At 45.5% G+C, this 27863-nt stretch overlaps 1 protein-coding gene across 9 annotated transcripts in view; it reads left to right on the top strand.

Moving 5' to 3' along the window:
• Ide (insulin degrading enzyme) overlaps positions 1–17937 on the top strand; it is a 101431-nt gene extending 83494 nt beyond the window's left edge. For 5 of the 9 annotated variants that reach the window (XM_063282171.1, XM_063282169.1, XM_063282181.1 and 2 more), the window contains exons 19-24: positions 934–1045; positions 4670–4837; positions 7514–7786; positions 9067–9128; positions 14470–14542; positions 15084–17937. In XM_063282171.1, coding sequence (XP_063138241.1) covers positions 934–1045; positions 4670–4837; positions 7514–7786; positions 9067–9128; positions 14470–14542; positions 15084–15256 — 861 coding nt within the window. In that variant the 3' untranslated portion in view covers positions 15257–17937. The remainder of the gene's footprint in view (positions 1–933; positions 1046–4669; positions 4838–7513; positions 7787–9066; positions 9129–14469; positions 14543–15083) is intronic. The other 4 variants (XM_006231313.5, XM_039102127.2, XM_039102124.2 and 1 more) reach the window with 2 other exon arrangements.
• Positions 17938–27863: the final 9926 nt, after the last annotated feature.

Genomic DNA, 27863 nt, shown 5'->3' with positions numbered 1-27863 from the left:
TACTTCCTCTATTCTGTGTCAGAATTGCCTCAGCTTTCTCTGTGGAAATCTATCTTAGAGTTAGGATAGTTAACTAAGGCTGTCTCTGCTGCTGTTGCCTGACCTACACCGTCAGAGAAGAAATGGAACTGATTGTCCCTACTGTAGGCTCACAGACTGCAGAATCAGGACCTCATTCAAGCCCCGACACTGCATACTGGATATGTAATCTTATGAAAATGTGTTTTCTCTGCTCCGCAAATCACAAGCCTAGTTTATAGCATACAAAGAACACTACAACATTTCCATGACAGTCTGCCTCAAGGGCCCGGACTCTGTCACTCGGTACTCGGTCTCAAACAATATGGCCAAGGTCAGATGCTTGCCCATGGTAGCTTAGTTCACGACCACACTTACGTTCATCTTCTCTGTTCTGCGTCCGTGGTCAAGGTCACCGATGTGAGCTAACTGTTCCTTCCCGTACCTTTCCGTCTGTAGAAAGGCCTTTTACTCCCTGTATCAGGACTGTGTGGAAGGTTGCTTGGATGTCTGTTTCTTTTCACCACTACCATATTAGTTTACAAACTCAGTTTTAATCCATTTGAATAGGATTAAATGAATTTAACATTTAAAATGTTTTTTTTTAAATATTTTATTTATTTTATGTATATAAGTACACTGTTGCTGTCTTCAGACACACCAGAAGAGGGCATCGGATCCTATTACAGATGGTTGTGAGCCACCATGTGGTTGCTGGGATTTGAACTCAGGACCTCTGGAAGAGCAGTCAGTGCTCTTAACCACTGAGCCATCTCTCCAGCCCCCTTAAAATGTTTTTATGATCATATATTTTTGTTACTGTAATGGGCTATCCAGTATGCTGTTTTGCTTTTCACACAGACAGGATGTACTTGTGTTTTTTTATAATGCACTATGGTATTTCCTTCCCTCCAGGCTGCCTTAGGAGTTATGCAGATGGTAGAAGACACCCTTATTGAGCATGCTCACACCAAACCTCTCCTTCCAAGTCAGCTAGTCCGGTACAGAGAAGTTCAGCTCCCCGACCGTAAGTTGAAATGAGCTGTATAATAATGTGGTATATTACAATGAATTGAATATGCTTGTAAATAACATATAGTTTCATGTCGGAGATCTACAGGAAGCCTCATTTATAGAAATATGATTGATTACAAGTAGGTGGTTTTGCCAGAAAGTTCCTTGGTTGGTGAGCCATGTACATGAAATTAAAGGCAGGCAGTACTTTTGAGGAGACTGACATTGGAATTGACTGGTCCTTGCATATAGAGGAGTCAGAGAATAAAACTCTCATGCAGCTAATGAGAGATGAACTGTGAGGCCTGGAGAGGCGCTCAGTGGGTGAGGTCATGCACTGTTCCTGAAGAGGACATGACTTCTGTTTCCAGCATCCATGTTGGGGACTTAAAACAACCTTTAACTCACTCCAGTTACAGGGCATCTGATGCCCTGTATCCTCCATAGCTACCTGCATTCTCGAGCACAGATACACATGCGTGCATGCGTGCGTGCATACATACACACGTCATACACAACATGCCCGGAAGGGCATAGTCGTGCACCCTATTAATCCTAGCACTTGAGAGGCAGAGTCAATTGGATCACTCTGAGTTCAAGGGAAGGCTGGCCTACATAGTAGCTTGCAGGCTAATCAGGGCTACACAGTGAGAATTTTGTCTAAGCGAACAAAAGAAAGCTGGGCTAGAGTTGTGGTTTAACTGGTAAGGGCTCACCTACTACAGAATAGAGGTGATCGTGGTACATGTTTGTATTCTCAGCACTAGGAGGTGGAGGTGGATGAGATACCATGATAATGAGTTAGAAGCTAGCCTGGAATATGTGACTGTCTCACAAATGCAGATAACAGCATATTCCTTATGTTTTTACAAGGGGCCAGCATAAGGAAAAACTTTTATATGTTGAGATTTATAATATTAGATCATAGTTATATTGACATAGCTTCTTTTGATGCAGAAACTCAATGAGCATGGTTTCAGTGTGCAAAATATAGTGGGGACATAGTAGACAGAATGAGGGCATTGACACTTCAGGCCATTCGTCACTGTTGGTGTTCCCTGTGCATGCAGTGCCCATGTCCCCTTCCCTGTGTCACAGGGCCTTTGTCTATGCTCTGTTCTCTCCCCTGGGCTGTCAGACAGCTATGACAAAATACCCAGTATAAGAGGTGGAAGCAATTAATTTTGAGTCACAGTTTTGAAAGTTTCAGATCATGGGTATGTCGCTGTTTGCTCTTGTACTTATTATTTTTTAAAGATTTATTTATTTTACGTATATGAGTACACTGTAGCTATCTTCAGACACACCAGAAGAGGGCATCAGATCTCATTACAGATGGTTGTAAGAGGATTTGGTTGCTGGGAATTGAACTCAGGACCTCTGGAAGAGCAGTCAGTGCTCTTAACCACTGAGCATCTCTCCAGCACCGCTCTTGTACTTATAACAAAGTAGTATATAAGAGCATATGGTGAAGGAGTCCCTCACCACAAGACAACCTGGCAGTAAAGAGAAGGGGCGTGGCCAGGGTCCCAGTGTCCCTCTCAAGCAGATGTTCCCAAAGACTTCCTTCCACCGGGTCCCACACGTACTAAAGCTTTTGCCACCTTCTGATAGTGCCCAAGGCTGGGGACCAAGCTCTGTAGGGATAGGGATGTGGCTCAGTGGTAGAGCATTTGTCCAGAATGTGCAAGGTCCCAATTTAATCCCCAAGACTTGGCCCAGGCTGTAACATCCTCTGAATGTTTTCTGATATCCTCAGCTGGAATAACTACTTGTGAGTTTTTCTGAAACATCAGAGCTCTCAGCACTTTGGCTCTCGTGAGGATTAAAGGGCATCACTGTTTTATGAGATTACGCACTCCTTTAAAGGCAGGGGCTTGCTTTAAGTGGCTACAAAAGCAACCCAGCTATGTTATTACTTCACGCCACCTCTGTGGAACACAGCAGGTTGTGCTGTTATGCATGGCCGGTCATCACAAAGCAGATAAAGGTTATCCGGTGCTGCTTCTAGCCTGTTCCTCAGCCACTGCGGGCATGGCAGAGAGGAAGAGTGAGGATCTGCTGACCGAGAACCATCCCTTTGGGCTGAGCATGCAGCTCTGAGGTGGAACCTGTTTAAAGGCAGTCGATGGGTGTGTGTGTGTGCGTGTGTGTGTGTGTGTGTGTGTGTGTGTGTGTGTGTGTGCGCGCGTGTGTGCGTGTGTGTGTGCGTGTGTGTGTGCGTGTGTGTGCGTGTGTGTGTGCGTGTGTGTGTGCGCGCGCGTGTGTGCGTGTGTGCGTGCGTGTGCGTGCGTGTGTGCGTGTGCGCGTGTGCGTGCGTGTGCGTGTGCGTGCGCGTGTGCGTGCGTGTGTGCGTGCGTGTGTGCGTGCGTGCGTGTGTGTGTGCATGTGCGCGTGTGCGTGTGTGTGTGTGTGTGTGTGTGTGTGTGTGTGTGTGTGTGTGTGTGTGTGCGCAAACCAAAAGGAAGAAGCACCTGCAGCATTCACCTTCATGTGAAGGGAGCCAGTCTGGAAAGAGAGTGTCAAAGTGAAGTTTTCATGCCTCTTCCTTCTTTCCCTCTCTTAGGACCCTGCCTTTTGCTTCCTGATTGTTCCGTCAAATTGTCACAACCTCAGAAATAGCACAGCTTACATTCCCAGTCTCAAAATGAAGGTGTTAGAAAATTACTCTGATGTAGCCAGCTGATCAGATGTGGATGCCTTCGCTTGATTCTCTACTGGAAGGCATTTACAGCTGAACAGCTAAGTCTTATGCACTGTGAAGGAGAAAGTATTTTGGGATATGTGTGAAAAACTAGAAGATGAAAGTTTAAGGAAAGAAAACTTGTCTGTGGAGCGGGCAGACACAGTGTGGTTGAGCATGCATGTAGTCTCAGCACTCGTGAGACAGCGGCGAGAGGATTCCATGGCAGACCCAGCTGTGTTAATTGTCTTCTGTTGCTATGGTAAAACACTGACCAAAGCCTTCCTGGGGAGGAAAGGATTTATCATCTCACAGGGTACAGTCCACCATCAGGGGAAGCCAAGACAGGAACTCAAGGCAGGAGCCTGAAGCAGAAACCCCGAGAAAGGACACTGCTAACTGGCTTACTTCTCATGGCTTACCCAGCCACTTTTCTGGGAGGTTTTATTTAAGACAAGTTGTCACATTGTAACCTTGGCTGGCCTGGAACTCCCTAGGTAAACCACACTCTGGCCTCAAACTCATAAAGATCAGCTGTGCTGTGCTGGGAGTAAAGGCAGGCACCAAGCCCCTTCTTGGCTACTTTCCTTACACAGCCCAGGCCTACCTACCCAGGTGTGGCACCACCCACAGTGGGCTGGAGTGGGCTGCACTCTTTCTCCCATAAATAAATTACCTACCAAGAAAATGCCCCACTTACATGTCCTCAGATTGGTCTGATGGAGGAAGTTCCTGAACTGAAACTCCTCCTCCCCAGAATGTCTGAACGTGCATCAAATTGATGAATACCAGCACAAACGGTTATATGACAGCAAGTTCAAGGCCAGCCTCAGCTACATGGCAAGACTTTGTCTCAAAACCACTAAGACAAAGACATAAAGTTAAGTAAATGTAATCTGACTTTATTAAAACCACAGATAATTTTGAGCCTGCTCTCTTTCTGAAACTTCTCAGGAGGATGGTTTGTTTACCAGCGGAGGAACGAAGTCCACAATAACTGTGGCATTGAGATTTACTACCAGACAGACATGCAGAGCACCTCGGAGAACATGTTCCTGGAGCTCTTCTGCCAGATTATCTCTGAGCCTTGCTTCAACACTCTGCGTACCAAGGAGCAGCTTGGTGAGAAGGAAATGGGGATTGCAGGATACCAGAGACTGTAATGGACATTCCCCACTTGCACAGTCACATGGCACTGTGTACCAAGCCCGCTACATTTAGATGTGAGAGCCTTGTTTGCAGGGAAACTGTGAAAGCCTTGTGTATATGGAGCTGCTTCTGAAAGATGAGCTGTTAACGTCCTGCAGATACAAGAGCTGCTGTTCTTCCTTCCTCTTCTTCCTTCTCTTCCTCCTTTTCCTCATCCTTTTTCCTTTCTTTTTATGGTGAGGAATTTGGACTCCATCTCCTCTTTTTACATGTTCGGCAAGTCCTCTGCCACTGAACTATGTCCTTAGCCCTACTGTTAAAGCAATTCAGAATGAGATGATACTGAGTTTCTATTTCATGCTATAAAAGGTAGGGAAGAAAGAATGCTAGGGGTAGGCCTGCAGGTAGTCCTGCGGGGGAGCTTAGCTTTACAAGCCTTGAACATCTGAGGGCAGTGCTTCCTCTCACGTGTCCCTGAATCCCAGTGCAGGAGAGACACGAAGTGTTTGCGTTTGCACTTGGTTGGAAGTCCTGGAGAGCCTAGCACTTTTGGTCAATGAGGAAAAAAGTTCACACTTGGAAGGCGGAAGCGCCATCCTCAGCTACTTAGACAGTTCTAGACCATTCTGGGCAGCATGAGGCCCATCTCAAAGAAAACAAACAACAAGAACAAAAGTTCCCATAATGGCTGGGAAGAAAGGATTTGAAAGGATACGGGTGTGTCTCTCCACATACTCTGTCATTTTAAAGCATTCCCTATGCTGGGCGCTGAGCTTGGAGAATGGACAAATCATGGATAGTTCCTCCCAAAAGAGCTCAAGTCACAATGGCTGACCTGTGAAAGAGTAACAATTATTCAGTGTTCCTGTAAGAGTGTTCAAATAGCACAGCTCCTGAGGACTGTAACTTGCCCAGAGACCCCGGGGCCCAGAGTGTCTTCCGTAGATCCGTACAGAGCTGATGAAGGGAAAAGCCAGGAGCTCAGTGGAGAGAAGGGTTGGGAATGTTACCTGTGAAGGAAAGGCAACTGGCACTCTGTGAGCACACGGCGGGGCGTGACCCCCAGTGGTTGCTGCTGTCTGAGGTGCACAGTCTGCTTCACTCTCTGTGGCCTGTTCTGCCTCAAACGTTGGTAACTAAAGTGGATCCTCCACATGTCCACACACTCTCAGGCCTGTGTCTAGAGCCTGACCTAGTGACTGACAGATAAGAGTGTCCTGGACCTGCACATGCTGTGAGGCCCTGGCTCACCGCACATTCTGCTACTCCTGGGCCACAGTGGGTTCCTAGTGGCACATGCTGAGCCTGCCACCAGTTATACATTGGAATTCCATTTGGGGAAGGTGACTTTCTATGACTGCAGACACTGCTACCGGCATCGTCAAGGCCTAGTGATATACACAAGACAGGAAAGACTACCAGTGTGGACAAGGACGTTGCCCTTGTCCAGAAACTGCTGTACCCGGGTTTGCTGCAGGTTCCCAACTAGAGGAGCATGTCCATACACCAGAGAATGGACCTGTTGACTAATGAAGAGACTGACTAAACACTTTCAGTGCACATGCACCAGGGCAAGTGTTAGATGCTGAAAGCCGTCAGGGGCATGCAATTTACTGTGAACCAAGAGGGCCTGATGCTACTTTGATATCCTGTGGTAACAGCTGGTGCAACACACTGCAAGCCTCCCCTTGCTCAATGACCTGATCAGTAGTCCTGTCTTTGTGGTCCATAGCAAATATGCCTCTGTTGGCTGCCACGAGTTGGAGATGCCTTGGACACCAGCTACTGTAACTGGAGGCCTGTGCCCAGATCTCACACCCTGCCCTGTTCTGAGAGTGAGTGCTAGCACTGTTTGCTTCATGTGGGCAGCTCCCCCACACTCTGCCCATGCACAGGCCTTCAGGACCCCAGTGTGGCTCTCCGTAAGGTAGCATCCTTCCACCCACCTCTGATAGTCTCAGAACTCAAAGGAAAAAATCTACATGGGCCTCTCTCGTTCTGGCCACTGGAGTCTCTGTCTTCAGCTAGAACTTGCCCACGGTGCTTTTGATGTTGTAGGTTGAACTTGAGCAGGAAGATGCAGCTAGAGTGGCTTTGAACTAGAAAGAACAAAATAAAATAACGTGAGTCTGCAAAATACGGAGATTGGAGAGAGAGAATGTGTTGGGGGAGGGGCACTGTCTCAGCACAGAAGATGTTGGTACATCTGTGACCTTCAGTTAGCTTGTCCTGGAGGGCTGGGTTGCCCAGAGCTGGTCCCGGACCAGATTATCCAGCCACTGCTTCGTAGAGATGGCTGTATGGGGGCTTAGATGGGAAAGCCAGGGCCGAGGACTTGGCTAGGGCACCAGAGTGAGCTCCGCAGTTTGGAGGAGTGGGAATAACTTGCGCATAGTAAGCATCAGAGTCAGGGAAGTCATGGGGTTTGAAGGATGAAGGGGATTATGGGTTGTTTTGTTTTTAAGAAAAAAAGTCACCCTCAAGTTTTCTTCAGGGAGCCTTTCTGCTCAGTCCTTAGGAAGAGGACATTGCTTTAAGTGGTTATATCTTCAGGCGCGAGTGAGCTGAAGTAGGTCTTACTTGCTCTGAAAGGCTAAGTGGTCTGAGTCCCGTGCAGAGGTCCTGACGGGCTGTGTGTGTGCTCTTCAGGCTATATTGTCTTCAGTGGACCTCGTCGGGCCAACGGCATCCAGGGCTTGCGATTCATCATCCAGTCAGAAAAACCACCTCACTACCTGGAAAGCAGAGTGGAAGCCTTCTTGATCACCATGGAAAAGGCCATAGAGGACATGACAGAGGAGGCTTTCCAAAAACACATTCAGGCGTTAGCGATTCGCCGACTCGACAAACCAAAGAAACTCTCTGCAGAGTGCGCGAAGTACTGGGGGGAGATCATCTCCCAGCAGTACAATTATGACAGAGGTATGTAAACAGCTCCGGCGGAAAGTCACTGTAAGGTCTGAGGGCACCAGACGCATTACACGTGGTAATTCATTTTGGGACACTTCTTTAAAAATGTTGTTTTTTAAAATGGATTATTTAACAATTTCCTGCTAGAAACTGTCTCCTCCCAAATTAGATCTGTTCCACGTGTTTCACTGTGTCTGTCATGTCTGTGTAGCCCGTGAGCACTGATACTTGAACATCTATTTTACATACATGACTTGGGAGGAAAGTAGATTAAACTTCCATAAGGAGGTGCTGTCCCTGAACAATTCAGAATCTCCAAGCTCTCCTCCACTTCAGACGTAGAGGGGCTGTGTGTCCTGAAGTCTCCTGCCTACGATTCTTCCCCATTTCATGCCAGAAGAGAGTAAGCAACAAAGCCAAGCCACAGTAGAAATCAGGAGATTGGTTTATTCCTTTTCTGGCATCACCACACTGAAGATCTTGACCAGCCGAGGCCATGTGGACTCATTTTTCCTGCCTGTGGCTTTTGTTTTTGGGTTTTTTTTGTTTGTTTGTTTTTGGTTTTGTTTTTTTTTTTGTTTTGTTTTGTTTTGTTTTTTTTGGTTCTTTTTTTCAGAGCTGGGGACCGAACCCAGGGCCTTGCGCTTCCTAGGCAAGCGCTCTACCACTGAGCTAAATCCCCAACCCCCGTTTTGTTTTGTTTTATTAAGCCAAGGTCTCACTACATATCTTTGGCTGATCCTGAGCTTGCTGTGTAGGACTGGGCTGGCCTCAGACTCCTAGAGCGCTGAGTTCTGCCTGCCTTGGCATCCCAAGTGCTGGGATTAGAGGTGTGCACCAGCGTGCTCTGCCTTCCCTGTGGTTAGCAGTCGGGTCCCCTGTCAGTTAACTGGTCCTGATCCAACATCCCACTGTGCATGAAGCAAACTGGTTCCCAGGCTGTCTTAGCTACTGTAGCATGTGCTGTGACTTTACCTGGAATCTGCCTTCTGCCTGCTTAGGTAGCAGTTGGTGGCTTTAAAACATGGGTTCATGGGCAGGAGAGAAGAGCATCAGTCAAGTACCACCTGCTGCTCAGCCCAAAAACCTGAGTTTGATCCCTGGAACCAACACGGGGAGAGAAACCCAACCAAAAGCTGCGCTGTGGCTTTCACACAGGCACACGGACGGGAAAGTCCTTAAACTCGTAGGTGCTCTAGGGCTCAGAGCGAGGTGCATTTTTTTTCAGTGCAGTACTTTGGACCGTTTACGGTAGAGAATACTTATGAATTACTGCTTGGTTGTCTTTTCAGATAACATAGAGGTTGCATATTTAAAGACACTCAGCAAGGATGATATCATCAAATTCTACAAGGTCAGTGGCTCTGTTATCCAGACTGTTCTATTTTCTGACTAGTATGTATGTATTTACTGCATGTCAAGGTCAGGCAACTTGCACTAGTTCCTCTCCCACCGTGTGGGTCCCTTGCCGCCAGACTTGGCAGCAGGTTCCTTTCCCACCATAGCCGTGTTGGCTCCTCAAGTTTGGTTGACAGTGAACTGGCTACACTGTGCACTGCTGCTTTGAACTGCCCGGACTGGATTTCTGAAGGTGTTTTTGTAGAATTAAGGATTTGGCCTGTTGCTGTTAGACTCAGTCCCCTCTGTGTGACAGGGACTACAGCAGCTCTTGTGGTTTCCAAACCTCCCTTTGCAAGCTCCTCTTGATTCGGCTTCTGCCGAGCTCAGTAAAAACATTGCTGAGCTTTTTAGTGGGGGCAGGGGTGGCAAAGGGAACACAGTACACAGTCAGCTTCTGAGTTTGCTGTGTCTGTGCTTCCCGGGAAGTGTCGCAGAGAGGCCCTGCCCGAGGGCCTCCAGCACAGCTCTAAGAGAACACTGTTCCAAGTCTCTCCCTCCATAATGATGCGAGGAGAGGTTAAATAAAGTCACGTCCTAGTCACGTCCTAGTCAGGGTTGTCATCACTGCAGTGAGATCATGAGCAGAGCAAGCCGGGAGGAAAGGGTTTATTTGGCTGACGCTTCCAAATCACTGTTCATCGCTGAAGGAAGGGGGACAGGAACTCAGACAGGGCAGGTGCCTTGAAGCAGGAGCTGATCAGAGGCCATGGGGGTTTGTGGGGGAGAGGGCTGCTTACCGGCTTGCTCCTCACATCTTTCTCAGCCTGCTTCCTTATAGAACCCATGACCACCACAAGCCCCAGGGATGGCCCCACCCATAATAGCCTGGGCCTTCCCCATCAAGCACTAATTAAGAAAGTGCCTTACTGGTTTGCCCACAGCCTGATCTTTAGAGGCATTTTCTCTGCTGAGGTTTCCTCCTCTCAGATGACTCTAGCTTGTGTCAAGTTGACATAAAACTAGCCAGCTAACATAGCCTGTCAAATGAAGAATTTCAAAGTTTATGCCACAGAGGAATTGTGCTTAAAGTGTTACACATTCTTTGAATTTGTTGGGACTTCTAATTTACATAAAATTTACATAAAATATTTTTGTGCTTGATTGTAAAACAAGGAAAAATAATAGTCTGTGATTACCTTAGCACTGCAGAGCTGCTCCCTATTTTTTATCTACTTAGCCTGGATTGTTTGTGATTCTGATCTATCTGATACAGGGAGAGAACTATGCGCGCTCTCTCTCTCTCCCTCTCTCCCTCTCTCTCTCTCTCCCCATGCTTCCGTCTTTTGGGGAACAGATATCTACAGATCTACAGTGCCATTTTTCCGGGGCTCTGTTGTGGATGCCCACAGTGAAGTCAGCACTTGCCATTCTCTTTAGGATGGTCACACGAGCGGTGAGACTCCCTACTCACATGTCTGGGGCACTAGGGTTTCCACACCCTTTTGCTTCATCACCAGGATCCTGTGGCAAGAGAAGAGTCAGGAAACTAGAACAGCCCTGACTTGGCTGTTTCGTAGCGGAAATTGATTATACAGAACACAGTTACTGTGCCATGGTCCCCTCATCTACACATCCACAGAGCTGCTATTTCCTGTGTCTGCAGAAAAGTTAGTGAAGTTCACATCACCTTAACGATAGACAGGGAGACAGACTGCAGAGCTGGACAGGAAGCTTACGGTCCTGACCACTGTGCAAGCATGAGGGCCTGTATGTTAGCTGGCTGTGGTGGCACTCATCTGAGCCTCACACACACAAAAGGAGACTGTGTCTCAAAGCAAACAAAAAGATTCGCTTTTTATTCTGTTGAGAAGGTATTTGCTTGTGAGTGAAGGTACCTATGGAGGCCCTAAGAGAACACTGGATCCTCTGGATTAGAGTCACAGGCAGTTGTGAACGGCCTGGTGTTGGTGTTGAGAGCTGAACTCAGACCCTCTGTAAGAGCATTGAATACTTCTAAGCACTACGCTATTGGTTTTTTAAGGCAAGGGACTCATTCTGTAGCCCAAACTAGCCTTGAACTAATAGCAATTTTTTTGCCTCTGTGTCTTAAATGTTGTGGAAATAGCTGTGTGTAGCATGCCTGGTTCACATGTGTATGTTTGAGCCACTTTGAGGGTAGAAGTGGATGGCTGGACTCGTTACTTCTGTTGCCTTGGTGAAGGAAAGTCTCTTTCTCTCATTGCACTTAACTATCCTTGTCCTTTTCAACGATAGCCTTTTTTATATGGATATATAAAAAGCACATTTTTAACATGATATTTCACCCCAAGTGCACTCTGTCTACTTGAAGAGCCACAACAGGGTGGTGAGGGCGGAGTTGGGTGTGGGATGTGTTCACCATCAGCCTGGGCATTGCCTGATGTGCTGTCTCAGGTTGGCCTGGGTCCATCGTGAAGATCTGCAGGGCAGCTGCAGGAGCATGCAGGGTCTGACACAGACCGGGAACTCACACAACCCCGCCCCAAACTAGTTGATCTGTGACTTCACCCAAGTCACCCAAGCTTTGAAGCCTCAGTTTCCTGCTCTGTAAAATAAGAGGCTTATTGAAGGAAGTATGTGATTGCCACTCTGTGACATTTATTAAATAGATAGTCTCAGGCTTTTTGACAGTCGGAATGTATTTTCCTTCCAGATGTTATAAAATACATTTTAGCTGTGTTTATTTACAACCTGCAGGCTGCTTCACTTTGTGAGTACAAGTGTTTGTTCTCAGTTGCTTACAACTGAGAGTGATCACATTCAGTCCTGTCTGGGTTCTGAGATTGTCATCCTCAAGTATTACTTGTCACAGCTGTTCACAAAAGACCACACCCCAGTGTAACCTCCAATAATGCCCCCAGAAGGAATGAAACAATGCCTTTTCTCTGGATAAGAAATGCCTACGTACTGAGTTTGTGACAATAGTGATTATGGAAATCACTCACTCTTGGATTTAAAAATGAGCACATTTGGGCTGGAGAGAGGCTCAGTGACCAAGAGCACTGACTGCTCTTCTATACGTCCTGAGTTCAAATCCCAGCAACCACATGGCGGCTCAAAACCATCTGTAATGGAATCTAGCACCCTCTTCTGGTGTGTCTGAAGACAGCAACAGTGTGTACAGTACACTTACATAAAGCAAATAAATCTTTATTTTAAAAAAAGGTTTTAAAAAACCAAGCACATTTATACCAACAGGGCTAAGTGTAGAAGAGTCATTGCTCTAACTGCCCTCCCCCTGGAGTTCCGCAAGGCACTGGCAGACACCCCTGGAAGAAGGGCTTCATGATTGTGTACGCTTGTGCAGTCATGGAGTATATTACCGTTTTAAGTTCTGTAGCCTGTGTTTGCTTTATCTCAATTGGCAAAGCATTCTTATTTAAATTCTCATTCTGGAGCCTTTTTTTTTTTTTTTTACAAAGAATTGTAAAAGTTTCTCTGAGTTCTGTTTTACCAAAAGGTGGAATAGTTTATTTCTATAAACAAACAAACAAGGCTGGTAAGGAAATGTAAAACTGAAACGCTTCAGGTTGAGGAGAGGGGGTGACAAGGGGTCAAGAATAGACTTTTGATGCTGGGTGTTGTGGCACACACCTTTAGTAAGAAGGGCAAGTGGATGAATCTCTGTGAGTTCAAGGCTCACCTAGTCTACATAGTGAGTTCTGGGCTAGCCAAGGCTACACAGTGAGACTCTGTCCTTTTTGCGGGGTTGGGGAGTAGGATGAAGAGAGGGTTTCACTCTGTATGTAGCTCTACATGTCCTGGAACTTGAAGTCACAGCCTGCCTCTTGAGTGCTGGAATCAAAGACATGTGACACTACTCCAGGCTGAGACCCTGTTTCTTTTTTTTTTTTGGTTCTTTTTTTCGGAGCTGGGGACAGAACCCAGGGCCTTGCGCTTCCTAGGTAAGCGCTCTACCACTGAGCTAAATCCCCAGCCCCGAGACCCTGTTTCTTAAAGATCTTTACAAGCAACCTTTTGGGAGGTTTTACAAAGCAAACATTGGAAGCAAACTTACTAGAGTAAGAACGAAGTTCTCAGATGAGTTACTTGGGAGTCCCTCCTAGGCGCTGTTGGGCACTCACTCCGTACACTGCACGGTTTCCTTTTAGATACCTGGACCAGTTTTATGATAATCACAATCTGTCCACAGCTGTTGAGTGGACTTGGTTTGTCCCGTAATCTTTTTCCCCTGAGAAGATGTTGCATCAGCTAAGGCTTCAGAGGAAGCTTCATCACAACGGTTATCCCATTGTCAAAAACAAGAAAGGTCCAGCTTTAGGGAAGGTCAGGAGAAACTTTCCCTCCCCTGCTCCGCGCACCAGGCCTGCTCTGCGCATGAGGCTTACAGTGTTGGCCTTGCCGCTGTAAGCAAGGAAATCCCTCCGAAGAACCTGAGAGGCTAAGAACGCTTGAGTGCCGTTGACTGAGGCACAGTGTTTCTCTCCTGGAGTCCACATCATTAAAGCCGGCATCAGGACAACTCACTGAGAAAGATGTGAGCTCATGCAGGAAACTGCTGTATACAAGGCGGGACTCACTAAGTATCAGTGTACTGTCCCTGCGCTAGGTGAGAAAGCCACAGCTTATCCGCCCACAAACTTCTAGTACAGAACTCGAGAAAGTCTTAGGGGAGCGAGGGTCGTGATTGTCCTGAGTGAGGGCCACTAGAGGAGCCAGGTATTGTGGCGCAGGCATATGATCTTAGCACTGCGTAGGCTGTGGAAGGATTTCAAGTTCAAGGCCTCCCTGAGCTGCATGGCAATAATCTGTCTGAGAAGGAAAGAGGGAAGGGAGGGAGGAAGGCAGAGAGGGAGGGAGGGAGGGAGGGAGGGAGGGAGGGAGGGAGGTGTAGAAAGAAAGAATGGCACGTTATCACTAGGTGGCCTAGACATGAGGTGGCTCAACAGGTAAAGGTGCCTACCATAAAGCTGACCCCACACGGAAGACAGAGAGGATGTTGTCTGTCTGTATAGCCAGTTCTCACTATGGGTTTAAGCAAATCACTTCATTACCTTGGACTTAAGTTTCCTCATCTATAAAATGGGAGTAACTTTGGTAGTGCTAGGGGTGGGTATAGCCCAGTGGTAGAAAATTTGCCTGGCATGTGTAAGGTTCTGGGTTTGATTCCAAGCACCAAAAGTAAGTCTTGCTTGCCTTCTTGAATCTTTTAGAGTAAAATCATGTGAGAGGAGAGAAAAGAAGGCGTCTATTCACATCTAACTATGGCAACTGATTCTTCAGTGCCCCAGAGAGAACTTCATTTTAGGTTTCTAAGCTGTTCAAGACACTGACCTTGGCTTTCTTGTGCTTAGGAAATGTTGGCTGTGGACGCACCAAGGAGACATAAAGTATCCGTCCACGTTCTTGCCAGGGAAATGGATTCTTGTAAGTATTGGATAGTGACTTTAAAAACTCTGTGTTTTAATCTGATATTGAACCATATGATGGCTGACTCTTACGATAGTCACTCACCTTACAGAACACCAGAAAGTGAAGATCTAAACAAAAGGACCTGAGGCAGGGTCTGTTCTGTTGACAGGTTTGGGGGCAGGGGAGTGGAGTACTGGAGGAGCTGTGGTGGCTATGCCAATCTGGGCACCATGTCCAAAAGCAGCTGCGGGGAACCACCTGCGGGTGGCATGGGAGGAATGTCATCTACATGGTCCTCTCGCTTTTCAGAAAGGCAGAGCCTCAGATCTAGCCCAGGCAGACCAGAGAGGTAACTCTGCTCAGGCCAAGGGTGTATGGCCTCACGGCCACTCCCTTGAGCAGTGCTTGGGACAGGCACTCAGGACCTGCAAAGTATGTGACAGGCCTGGTACAGAGGTGTTTGTACAAGGACTAAGTCTTGCTTAGATTTTTCTTTGAAAATTGCTCTTGTTGTAAGTGTGAATAAATAAAGAGTAGAGACTCTGTTTTCTTACAGGTCCTGTGGTTGGAGAGTTCCCCTCTCAGAATGATATAAACCTTTCCGAAGCGCCACCCTTGCCACAAGTAAGAAACCTTAGGCGATGCCTGAGGCCTTCATACTTAAAGGAGTTTGCGGTCAGAGTGAGCGAGAACCTGGAGGTCCAGGTCACTGGTGTTGGGACTATTTGAGGTCTCCTCGAGTGTCTGCCACTCGGCCTCTGCCAAGGCTGCCTTTGCCTTTGTTTCACAGACATGTGCTTCAGGCTGGCCTCAAACCCCCTGTATAGCTAGAGCTGCTTTAAACTCCTAATCCTCCTGCCTCAGCCTCACAAGTGCGAGGCATGAGGGTGCGCTCCTCCAGCCCTGGCTTCGCCTCTGGTGTGAACTGTGTAACTGTGCACTGAGTCCTCTCCAGCCATGTCTTCCCCAGACTCAGACACTAGAGTGGCAGTGTGTGGCCCTTTCTGTAGTATCTCTGTATTTACTAATCTTGAAAGACTAGCATTTCTGAAAGGTGAGGAGATGGGCAGCGTCGCCAGGCTTTCCTGGGTGTTAGCCAGCCCATGGACGCCCAGGGAAGGCCAAGAGTGCCGTGGTCTCTCCAGAGCAGACTTAGTCCATGACCCTTACTGTATTGCACCCCATCCTGCCTTTCCCAAAGAGTCAATACCCTGCTCAGTCTAATTTCTAAACATAGCACACTAAAAAACCTTTTTTTCTTTTCAGCCTGAGGTGATTCATAACATGACTGAATTCAAGCGCGGCCTGCCGCTGTTCCCCCTTGTGAAGCCACACATTAACTTCATGGCGGCAAAACTCTGAAGAAGCAGCTGCGCCCCTGTGCCTTCCGGGGCCAGGAAAGCAGTCTCAGCTTTGAGTAGTTTCTGGCTTGCAATTAGAGAGACAAACAGAAAAGAGTTATCAGGCATTATTATGTAGAATGTTAAAAACCCAAAGTAATAAAATTATAAAGTCTTATAGATGTAGAATATTTTTAAAATCTCTTAAATATTTTAATGTTTTTCTTTTTATTCCTAAAAGAAATTTCCTTATATTAACTGCTTAATCTGAAGAAAGATATCTCAGTACAATCTTTCTTCCTTATTCTGTAAAATAGTCACTTGTCTGAAAAAAAAATAAGAGCTTTTTTTTCTTAAAGGCTTCAGAACACTTAGAAAGGATTACCTTTTTAAGACGCGATCAAGCTCAGATCTGCTTCTGTCGATGGTTCCTGTGAACCAGCAGAGCATCGCGGTGGGCAGATAGTGCACAAAGCGGTTCCGCGTTCCTTTACTAGTGAACCTGCTGATTAACTAAGGCATGGTTTTAATGTTTTTATAAAACTTGGGTATGTTTTTTAACCTTCTTAGTCAAATGCTAGAAAACCCAGAATACCCAATTTACAGTGCTAGAAATGCAGATTAACCTTGAATCAAGTTCGGAATTTCTCAGGATTCCTGTGGGTTCTCTCTCATCGAATTCTGTTGACATTTCTGTTTCTCGTAGTTGGTCTGCTGGGTTCCATCAGCAGACACATACTGCTGTACAGCGTGTGAGACATGCTGTGCTGACATCAGCTGTTGTGACTCCCCGTAACTCCTAGGGTGAAGTTGTGATCCGTGTGTGAACTAAAACATTTGCCCCTTTAGGGACTCAAAAGGCAGCAAATACAAAGCCACCTCCTTGGAGATACAAAACTGTGGCGTTCTTAAACAGCCAGTCTCCGTAAGACTCTAAACTCCCCACTGCTTCCGGTCTCATCTTGCCTTAAGTGTTATTTTTTGAATATATGAATATAAACATACAGATGATGACTGGAGTGGACTTTTAAAAAATATTTTTTTCACAAGATACTATTTTAGGTGAAAATGTTACTGTAGATTTAACAGCTGTTTTAAAGTATTTGCTATTATTAAAACTTCTTCAAGAACAAGCGTGGCTATGCTCCCACACACAGGCAATAGTAACAGAAAGTGCTCCTGTTTGTCCACCAGCTCAGGCAAAGTACAGAATGGCGTTTCCAAGTGACATTTTACTGCCCCGTATTACTTGATTTGCCAGGATTTTCTGCTGTAGAATCTCGGCTTCTCACAGCTTAAGTTTCACATTTTCCAAATACGGTGAACTTGGGCGACTGTGGAAGCCGCTCTCCCCGTGGTGCTGCGACCGTCTTTTATCCATGTGTTCTAAGAGTCTCCCGGTGAAAAGCCTGTCTGTGTCCATCAGAAGACATGAGTCAACACTGCCTTCTCCTCTGAGCTTCAGCCAAGCAGCCAAGGTTGACTTTGAACTCCTTGATCCTCCTGCCTCCACCTCTCAAGTGCCGGGATTAGGCGTGCGCCACCCCGCCCAGTGTAACTATGCAGCTTTTCATTGACCTGCAAAATCTATACAAGATGAATCTAGACCTAGTCCTGAGTGTTCGAATCCATCATTGTGAAAGCGAACTACGGTCTGCTACCTTTCCTGTAATGACCCACATGCCGTTGAGTAACCTAGCTCTTTAAAAAAAATGGGTACAGTTAAAAGTTTGTCTTCTGTATGAGAAAAGGCACCTGAAGAGATTGGAAACAATCCCATGTTGCCTTCCATGAACCTGCACGTGGTGTTCGGTGTGTTCCAGAGCTCCTGTGTGTCACTTGGCATCCAACCGGTTCATCTCAGTGGGTCCAGGTTGTGGTCCACGAACAGTAACATACCACCCAGAGACTGCGTGCACTCGAGCTTCGCAAGTGAGATTTGTGAAAAAGTCATGAGTTGCCAGAGACTTAAAAGTCTTTAATCAGTCAATGTAAGAGCATGTGACTCTGCCAGTGTGGCGGGGTCCTTGGGTTATCCTGTTTACAATAAATCTGACCTGGGACTCTGCACTCCCGTGTTGTATTACTTTACAGTTTCAGTGAAATACTCCAGCTTCCCTGTCAGCATCCGCCCTTGGCAGGATAGTCTGTTAGAGGAAGCAGCGGACTTGGGTGTGCGTGCGCAGACGCATGGGTGCACTCGCTGGTGCCCAGTAACCGCGGTTAACAAGCAGCTTGTTCATGCCCTTCTGGATGACGTGTAAAAGGGGAGCCTCTGGGTTGGAGACCAGAGTCTTGCTAAGCAATGTCACTGACTCAAGTGAATTCATAGCTAAAACTCTCCTCCCATGCTCAATAAAGAAATTTAACACCGATTTAACATCAGTATTTCAGTAGATACAGAGGGGGAGCCCTTCTCAACTCAATTAGTATTATTTATCATAGTAACAAAGTGAAGAGAAAAACAGCGTATAATATTTCAGGTTAATAAGAATGTTTGATGATGAAGTCTTCAAATGCGGGCCCCCCCCCCTCTGCCCCACTAGGGGGTAGATACAGCTACTACTTAATGATGGGGTGCTGACACTTCTCCTCAGGAGGTCGCCTTCTCTAGTCAGTCTTGTGTCTGAGGTCCTAGACAGTGCAGCAGGGTATCAGCACTGGGAGAAATGAAAAGTTGTTTGTGGGCAACATGGTCATGTGCACACACAAAAAAAATCATAAGGAATCTTCAGAATTATTAACAAGGTGTAAGGAAAGCATGACAAAAGAGAGGTCAACGTTAATACTGTGTGTGTGCGCGTGTGTGCGCGTGCGTGTGTGTGTGTGTGTGTGTGCGCGCGTGTGTAAAACAGAACTTAATGCTTGAATAAGTCAAAGTGTGAGGAGTAAGGACATGGAAAAGTTAAATGCTAAAATTGCAACCAGACACAGTGAGTTCGTAACCAGGTTGTGGGAGAGCAGAGAAGGCCTGTGGCTGTGCATGCAGGGAGAGCATGGAGCTTAGGAAATGGCTCCTAACAAGGGAAGCAAAGCAAGACTCAAGTTGTTTAAAAGCAAATGAAGTTGGGTGTGCTGGCCCAACAGCAGTAAAGACAGTTTGAGGCCAGCCTGGTCTACGTAGGGAATTCCTAACTAGCCAGGACTACACGGTGAGACCCTTCTCTAAAGTGGTGGGGATGAGATGAGATATGCTTGCTTATGAGGTCTGACCTGAAATCCAGGCTGTCTTCCTAACCCTTCCCTCCACATCTCTAGTGCTCAGATTATAGGCCTGTGGCTAAGAAGTATGTTCCAAAATAAGAGTTTAGGCTCACTTATTTGAGGTCCTTAATGGTTGGCATACACTTTTAAAGTTCACACAGATGTCTTGAGAAGTCGGTATGCATCTGAGGTGAGAAAGACAAGTCTTAAAAGTTTGTCCCTGACTAGGTCTGGCCGTGCACACCTCTGATCCCGACACTGGGGGATCAGAGACATGAGTTCCAGGGGTCACCGTGGCTATGTAGGAAGACTCTGTCTTTAAGAAAACAAAAACACGGCCCTGGGTTCGGTCCCCAGCTCCGAAAAAAAGAACCAAAAAAAAAAGAAAACAAAAACTCGAGGAGTGCACCCTGAAGCTCTGTGGCACAAGTGAGTGCATACGGGTATGTAACACACCGCTTCATGGAGGCTCGAGGAAGACGCTGGCGTCTATTCCAATCATGAGAGCATCTCTGATCAATTATGGAACGTTATTTTTATTTTCTTTACTTTAATATTTTTAAATGTGTGTGTGTGTTCGTGGGAGTGCACACGTGTGTCAAGGTCTTCTGGTGTCAGCAGCCTTTATTGTCTTGGGGCTCGATGGCCAGTTAAGCCATACTACTCTTGGCTTAAAAAAAAAAAAAAAAGAAAAGAAAAAAGGCTTTAAAATTGTGTGTGAGTATATTGAGGTGTGTGTGTGGGGGTGCCCATGCCATACCACCAATGTGAAGGGCAGGATAATAAGCAGGTGGCTCTCTCTCTACCGTGTAGGTCTTGAAATGAGCACAGATCCTTTGGACTTAGTGCCAAGTGGCTGAACCATCTTCCATCTTGCCAACCTTTTTTTTTTTTTTTTTTAAAGACAGGGCCTTACTGTTTATTCTAGGCCAGCCTTAAACTCGAACAGATTTGCCTGTCTCTGCCTCCGAAGTTCTGGGATTAAAGGCCTGTGCCACCATGCCTTTATTTTGTTGTGATGATACTCATCCTATTCTAGCCATTTGGTCTGGGGAAAGGTGGTACTGACAGTGCAAAGCCAACTCTGTCCACCAGGCGGAGACAAAACACTTCTCAGTGAGAGCGGTCCACACAAAACCTGATTTCAAAGCCAACTCCCATTTATGTAATACAGAAATCAGCAAAAATGTGGCAAGAGCTAAGCGTGCACACCTGTAATCCCAGAATTCGGGAGGTTGAGACAGGAGGATTGCAAGACTTAGCTGGGGTTACACAGCTAGACCCTGTCTAAAAAAGAAGGTAGGAGGGGTTGGGGATTTAGCTCAGTGGAAGAGCGCTTGCCTAGCGAGCACAAGGCCCTGGGTTCGGTCCCCAGCTCCGAAAAAAAAAGAAAAAGAAAAAAAAAAAAAAGGTAGGTGGAATTCTTGGTCCTATTGCTTGCCTCCCAAAGAATTTTGTCATCATTGGAGAAAATGCCAGGAACTGATTTTAAAACTAATTTGTGGCTACAAATGTATCTTATTCATCTAATTACATGACATTGTATCTACAGATATTTTTCATCATTTTCCTTACTTAGCTGACAAAAACCACACCAGAAAATTTCACTTCAAAACTGGGACCAATGTGTAGCTTCTCCTCCCATCCCCTGCCCTCCTCTTTCTCCTGAACCTAGGCTCTTGCTCATGTTGTAGACCTAGCATGTGATATTTTACCCCCATGCTTCGCTAAGACAACCATCCCCGCTCCCTCTCCGAGCTCTTTGGTAACTTCATCTTTGTATTCCTTTGTCCCCATGTAGGTAAGTGGAGATGGTCAGAGATGTCTGTAAAAGCCACACACAATCCTCCACTCAGGAGCTTTCCCCATGCCCCTCCCTCCTGTCCCTTGCCTCATCCTACTGCGGTTCAGCAGCCATCCCTGTCCCTGTGATGACGTGTGAGGACAAAGGCCACTACTAAGGATGGCAAAAAGGTTCAGGGGTCCCTTCCTGGTGACCATTCTGAGCAATGTCTATGTCGGTGGGGGTTACAGAGGCATGAACTTGTTTTTGAGACTTAGGAGTAACGGTTGAACAGGCTTCCGGTTGCAGGTAAATGTATTCCTAGGCAATCCATCACTGACATTAACATGTTAAGACTGCTGTGTAGGGCATGTGGGGAGTGTGTTGGAGCACAGAGCCCAAACCAGGAGAGACGAAGCTATCGAGGGTTGGACTTGCGCATGCCTACAGCACCTCCTCAAGGCAGGGGCACGGCTTCCGAAAGTAGCCAGGACTACACGGTGCATTACCCCGTAAGCTATGAGATGGAAAGAAACTGCATATTCCTTTCCTGAGGGAAACCAGAGTTTTAGGTTTATGCTAGGCCAACGAGGTGATCAGGGGAGGAGTGGCCTAAAGGGTGAACACACACACACACACACAGACACCACACCATCCAACCGTGACAGAATTGACCTTCTCACCTGGGTCCCTGCTCCTGTGACTGCCTCTGAGGTCTCTGGTGTCCCCAGACACATGCACAGATGATCGGGACAGTGTTTACTACTGTGCAGACTGTCTACCAGCGCAAATGTCACTTAACTCATCTTCGCCCCTGACGCCTCCACTCATCTTCCTCTTTCTCCTCTGTGTTTACTTAAACTGTTGCTGTAAACCTCAGGTTACCCATTTTATTCTGTTTCTTTTGGGGGTGAAAAGTTGAGTTTCTGTCCTATAGACCTTGATTTCCAATTAAGTGTATTATCAAATGTTAATGCCACAACTAGTGGGTTAGCTTTAGGGTAGAAATTTGTGTTGGGTGTGTGTATGCAAAAATAGGTATTTATGGGGTTGGGGATTTAGCTCAGTGGTAGAGCGCTTGCCTAGCAAGCGCAAGGCCCTGGGTTCGGTCCCCAGCTCCGAAAAAAAGAAAAAAAAAATAGGTATTTATTTTGAAACAGGATCTCATTATATAGCCCTGGCTGGCCTGGAACTCACATGTAAAGAGCAGATTGGCCTCGACTGTGCAGATACCTGCCTGCCCTTCCCTCCCAAGCGCTGGGATTAAAGGTGTGCACCGCTACATCTGGCTATTCATTTTTTTAAACTATATTTGTTGGTATTGGGGAGGAAATATCCGTGAGTGGAGGTCAGAGAACAACTTGTGGGAACTGGTTCTCACTTTCTACCATGTAGGTCCCGGGGGCTGAAACATAGCTCGATATCCCGTTGATTATAGAGTGAATGTTTTAAGCAAAGCGATGCAAAACAAACGAACAAGCCTAGGCTGTTCCTTTATTCTAAGTAACGCAGCCTGTGATTTCTTCCACGTGGGAACCAAGCCAAGGCTCAGAGGTCATTACTGTGAGGCAACACACAGGCAGCAACAAACCAAACAGTGGAGGACTGTGGGGCTTTCCTCTGAGACCAGCCTAGTCTGGGGTTGTGATGTACGGCTGTTGTACTGGCTGGTTCTGTGTGTCAACTTGACACAAGCTGGAGTTATCATATAGGAGCCTCAGTTGAGGAAAAGCCTCCATGGGATCCAGCCGTAAGGCATTTTCTCAACTAATGATCAAGGAGAGAGGACCCAGCCCATTATGGGTGGTGCCGTCCCTGGGCTGGTGGTCTTGGGTTCTATAAGAAAGCAAGTTGAGCAAGCCAGGGGAAGCAAGCTGGTTAAGTAACATCCCTCCATGGCCTCTGCATCAGTTCTTGCTTCCTAACCTGCTTGAGTCCTAGTCCTGACTTCCTTCAGTGATGAACAGCAATGTGGGCGTGTAGGCTGAATAAACCCTTTCCTCCTCCCCAATTGCTTCTTGGTCATGATGCTTGTGCAGGAATAGAAACCCTGACTAGGCCCACATTTCTGACTCCAGAGGAAAACACCTAACGCCATCTGGGACCCCTGTGCACCGGGGCTCCCGGAAAAGGCGGCGCAGGCCCTCCTGGTTGCCGCCCTCACAGAGAGCTCAAAAGAAACCCCCCACGAGCAAACTTGAGCCTCGGGACCACAGGTAAGACCAACTTTTCTGCTCCAAGCGACCTGCCTGGTGGACTCAGGACACAGGCCCACAGGAACGCTGAAGACCAGTAGACAGGAAAGACTACACGCCCGAAAGCAGAACACTCTGTTCCCATAACTGACTGAAAGAAAACAGGAAAACAGGTCTACAGCACTCCTGACACACAGGCCTATAGGACGATCTAGCCACTGTCAGAAATAGCAGAACAAAGTAACACCAGAGATAATCTGATGGCGAGGCAAGCGCAGGAACCCAAGCAACAGAAACCAAGACTACATGGCATCATCGGATCCCAATTCTCCCACCAAAGCAAACACTGAATATCCAAACACACCAGAAAAGCAAGATCTAGATTTAAAATCATATTTGATCATGATGCTGGAGGACTTCAAGAAAGACATGAAGAACTCCCTTAGAGAAACGCAGGAAAACATAAATAAACAAGTAGAGGCCTATAGAGAGGAATCACAAAAATCCCTGAAAGAATTCCAGGAAAACACAATCAAACAGTTGAAGGAATTAAAAATGGAAATAGAAGCGATAAAGAAAGAACACAGAGGGGCTGGAGAGATGGCTCAGTGGTTAAGAGCTCCCGACTGCTCTTCCAGAGGTCATGAGTTCAATTCCCAGCAACCACATGGTGGCTCACAACCATCTATAAAGAGATCTGATGCCCTCTTCTGGTGTATCTGAAGACAGCTACAGTGTACTTATATATAGTAAATGAATAAATCTTTAAAAAAAAAAAAAAAAAGAAAGAAAGAACACAGGGAATCAACCCTGGATATAGAAAACCAAGGGAAGAAACAAGGAGCCGTAGATACAAGCATCACCAACAGAATACAAGAGATAGAAGAGAGAATCTCAGGAGCAGAAAATTCCATAGAAATCATCAACACAACTGTCAAAGATAATGTAAAACAGAAAAAGCTACTGGTCCGAAACATATAGGAAATCCAGGACTCAATGAGAAGATCAAACCTAAGGATAATAGGTATAGAAGAGAGTGAAGACTCCCAGCTCAAAGGACCAGTAAAGGGGCTGGGGATTTAGCTCAGTGGTAGAGTGCTTACCTAGGAAGCGCAAGGCCCTGGGTTCGGTCCCCAGCTCCGAAAAAAAGAACCAAAAAAAAAAAAAAAAAAAAAAAAAAGGACCAGTAAATATCTTCAACAAAATCATAGAAGAAAACTTCCCTAACCTAAAGAAAGAGATGCCCATAAACATACAAGAAGCCTACAGAACTCCAAATAGATTGGACCAGAAAAGAAACTCCTCCCGTTACATAATAGTCAAACACCAAATGCACAAAATAAAGAATATTAAAAGGAGTAAGGGGAAAAGGTCAAGTAACATATAAAGGCAAACCTATCAGAATCACACCAGACTTCTTGCCAGAGACTATGAAAGCCAGAAGATCCTGGAGAGATGTCATACAAACCCTAAGAGAATACAAATGCCATCCCAGGTTACTGTATCCTGCAAAACTCTCAATTAACATAGATGGAGAAACCAAGATATTCCATGACAAAATCAAATTTACACAATATCTTTCTACAAATCCAGCGCTAAAAAGGATAATAAATGGTAAAGCTCAACATAAGGAGGCAAGCTACACCCTAGAAAAAGCAAGAAACTAATTGTCTTGGCAACAAAACAAAGAGAAGAAAAAGCACACAAACATAATCTCACATCCAAATATGAATATAACAGGAAGCAATAATCACTATTATTTATAATTACTATTAATATCTCTCAACATCAATGGTCTCAACTCCCCAATAAAAAGACATAAATTAACAAACTGGATACACAATGAGGACCCTGCATTCTGCTGCCTACACGAAACACTCAGAGACAAAGATCTCAGAGTGAAAGGCTGGAAAACAACTTTCCAAGCAAATGGTGGGAAGAAGCAAGCTGGAGTAGCCATTCTAATAGCGAATAAAATCGATTTTCAACTAAAAGTCATCAAAAAAGATAAGGAAGGACACTTCATATTCATCAAAGGAAAAATCCACCAAGATGAACTCTCAATCCTAAATATCTATGCCCCAAATACAAGGGCACCTACATACATAAAAGAAACCTTACTAAGGCTCAAACACACATTGCACCTCACACAATAATAGTAGGAGATTTCAACACCCCACTCTCACCAATGGACAGATCATGGAAACAGAAATTAAACAGAGACATAGACAGACTAAGAGAAGTCATGAACCAAATGGACTTAACAGATATTTATAGAACATTCTATCCTAAAACAAAAGGATATACATTCTTCTCACCACCTCATGGTACTTTCTCCAAAATTGACCATATAATTGTTCAAAAAACAGGCCTCAACAGATACAGAAAGATAGAAATAGGGGTTGGGGATTTAGCTCAGTGGTAGAGCACTTGCCTAGCAAGCGCAAGGCCCCGGGTTCAGTCCCCAGCTCCGAAAAAAAAAAAAAAGAAAAAAAGAAAAAGGAAAAAAAGAAAGATAGAAATAATCCCATGAGTCCTATCAGACCACCACGGCCTAAAGCTGGTCTCAATAACAATAAGGAAAGAACGCCCACATATTCATGGAAGTTGAACAATGCTCTACTCAATGATAACCTGGTCAAGGAAGAAATAAAGAAAGAAATTAAAGACTTCTTAGAATTTAATGAAAATGAAGGTACAACATACCCAAATTTATGGGACACAATGAAAGCTGTGCTAAGAGGAAAACTCATAACTCTGAGTGCCTGCAGAAAGACACAGGAGAGAGCATATGTCAGCAGCTTGACAGCACACCTAAAAGCTCTAGAACAAAAAGAAGCAAATACACCCAGGAGGAGTAGAAGGCAGGAAATAAACTCAGAGCTGAAATCAACCAAGTAGAAACAAAAAGGACCATAGAAAGAATCAACAGAACCAAAAGTTGGTTCTTTGAGAAAATCAACAAGATAGATAAACCCTTAGCCAGACTAACAAGAGGACACAGAGAGTGTTTACAAATTAACAAAATCAGAAATGAAAATGGAGACATAACTACAGAATCAGAGGAAATTCAAAAAATCATCAGATCTTACTGCAGAAGCCTATATTCAACAAAACTTGAAAATCTGGAGGAAATGGACAATTTCCTAGACAGATACCAGGTACCGAAGTTAAATCAGGAACTGATAAACCATTTAAACAACCCATAACTCCTAACGAAATAGAAGCAGTCATTAAAGGTCTCCCAACCAAAAAGAGCCCAGGTCCAGACGGGTTTAGTGCAGAATTCTATCAGACCTTCATAGAAGACCTCATACCAATACTATCCAAACTATTCCACAAAACTGAAACAGATGGAGCCCTACCGAATTCCTTCTATGAAGCCACAATTACTCTTATACCTAAACCACACAAAGACCCAACAAAGAAAGAGAACTTCAGACCAATTTCCCTTATGATGATCGACGCAAAAATACTCAATAAAATTCTGGCAAACCGAGTCCAAGAGCACATCAAAACAATCATCCACCATGATCAAGTAGGCTTCATCCCAGGCATGCAGGGATGGTTTAATATATGGAAAACCATCAACGTGATCCATTATATAAACAAACTGAAAGAACAAAACCACATGATCATTTCATTAGATGCTGAGAAAGCATTTGACAAAATTCAACACCCCTTCATGATAAAAGTCCTGGAAAGAATAGGAATTCAAGGCCCATACCTAAACATAGTAAAAGCCATATACAGCACACCAGTTGCTAACATTAAACTAAATGGAGAGAAACTTGAAGCAATCCCACTAAAATCAGGAACTAGACAAGGCAGTGGATGTAAATGCTTGGCTGACAAGCCTGACTACCAAGTTTGATCTCCAAGGCCTGTATGGTAGGAGAAATGACCTCGACATGAACACCCTCCAAACCAAATAAAAAAAAACCATATTTTCCAGTTCCATCTACTTCCCTAAAGTTTTTATAGCTCCAGTTTTCTTTATAGTTGAATAAAATTCCCTTGTGTGTCCATATTAAATTCTTGTTATCCACTAATCTGTTGATGGATGTCTACTCTGACTCCATTTACTTGGGCCTGGGAGTAAAGCAGCAATGGACAAGAGTGTCCAAGTATCTGTGGAGCAGAATATAGACTCCTCTGGGTATATGGGCATCATATATACATATATATATATATGTATATATATATGTATATATGTATATATATGTATATATGTATATATATATATGTCACAGGGTAGTTCTAATTTTAGTTGTTTGAAAAGTCTCCATACTGGTTTCCATAGTGTAAAATCCCTTTTTGAGGCAGGATCTCATGCAGGGCAGCTGACCTAGAACTCACTTTGTAACCAAAGTCAACCTTGAACTTCTGGCCTTTCTGGCAGTGTTTCTTGATCCGGAAGCAGCAGGAGGAGACTGTGTCTAGAAGTAGCTTGAGCATAGGAGACCTCAAAGTCGTGGCACACTTCCACCAACAATGTCACACGTCCTAATAATGCCTCTCTGTACGGGTCAAGCATTCAAACACTCGAGTCTCCAGGGCCTGTACTATTCGAGCTATTCAAACTCCCACAGTGATACTGTTTGGATCAGGCATTGATACAAGCATCGCAAATCAGAGATGTCACCAACAGTGGCAGGCTCACGGATTATGTCTATTCCGTCCATGACTATTTGTTAGACGTCACCCACAAAACTCGACGTCTTCTCTCTTGGAAGGCTGTTGGGTGTGTGATTACCCAGTGACTTGTCTTTCAGTGGGGTTTGGTGGGTGGCAAGGAACTGGTTGTCCCCTTC

The sequence above is a fragment of the Rattus norvegicus genome, chromosome 1 (assembly GCF_036323735.1).
Source record: "Rattus norvegicus strain BN/NHsdMcwi chromosome 1, GRCr8, whole genome shotgun sequence".
Classification (NCBI taxonomy): domain Eukaryota; kingdom Metazoa; phylum Chordata; class Mammalia; order Rodentia; family Muridae; genus Rattus; species Rattus norvegicus.
The sequence above is the reverse complement of the archived record's forward strand: the minus strand, read 5'-3'. Positions and strand labels throughout refer to the sequence as shown.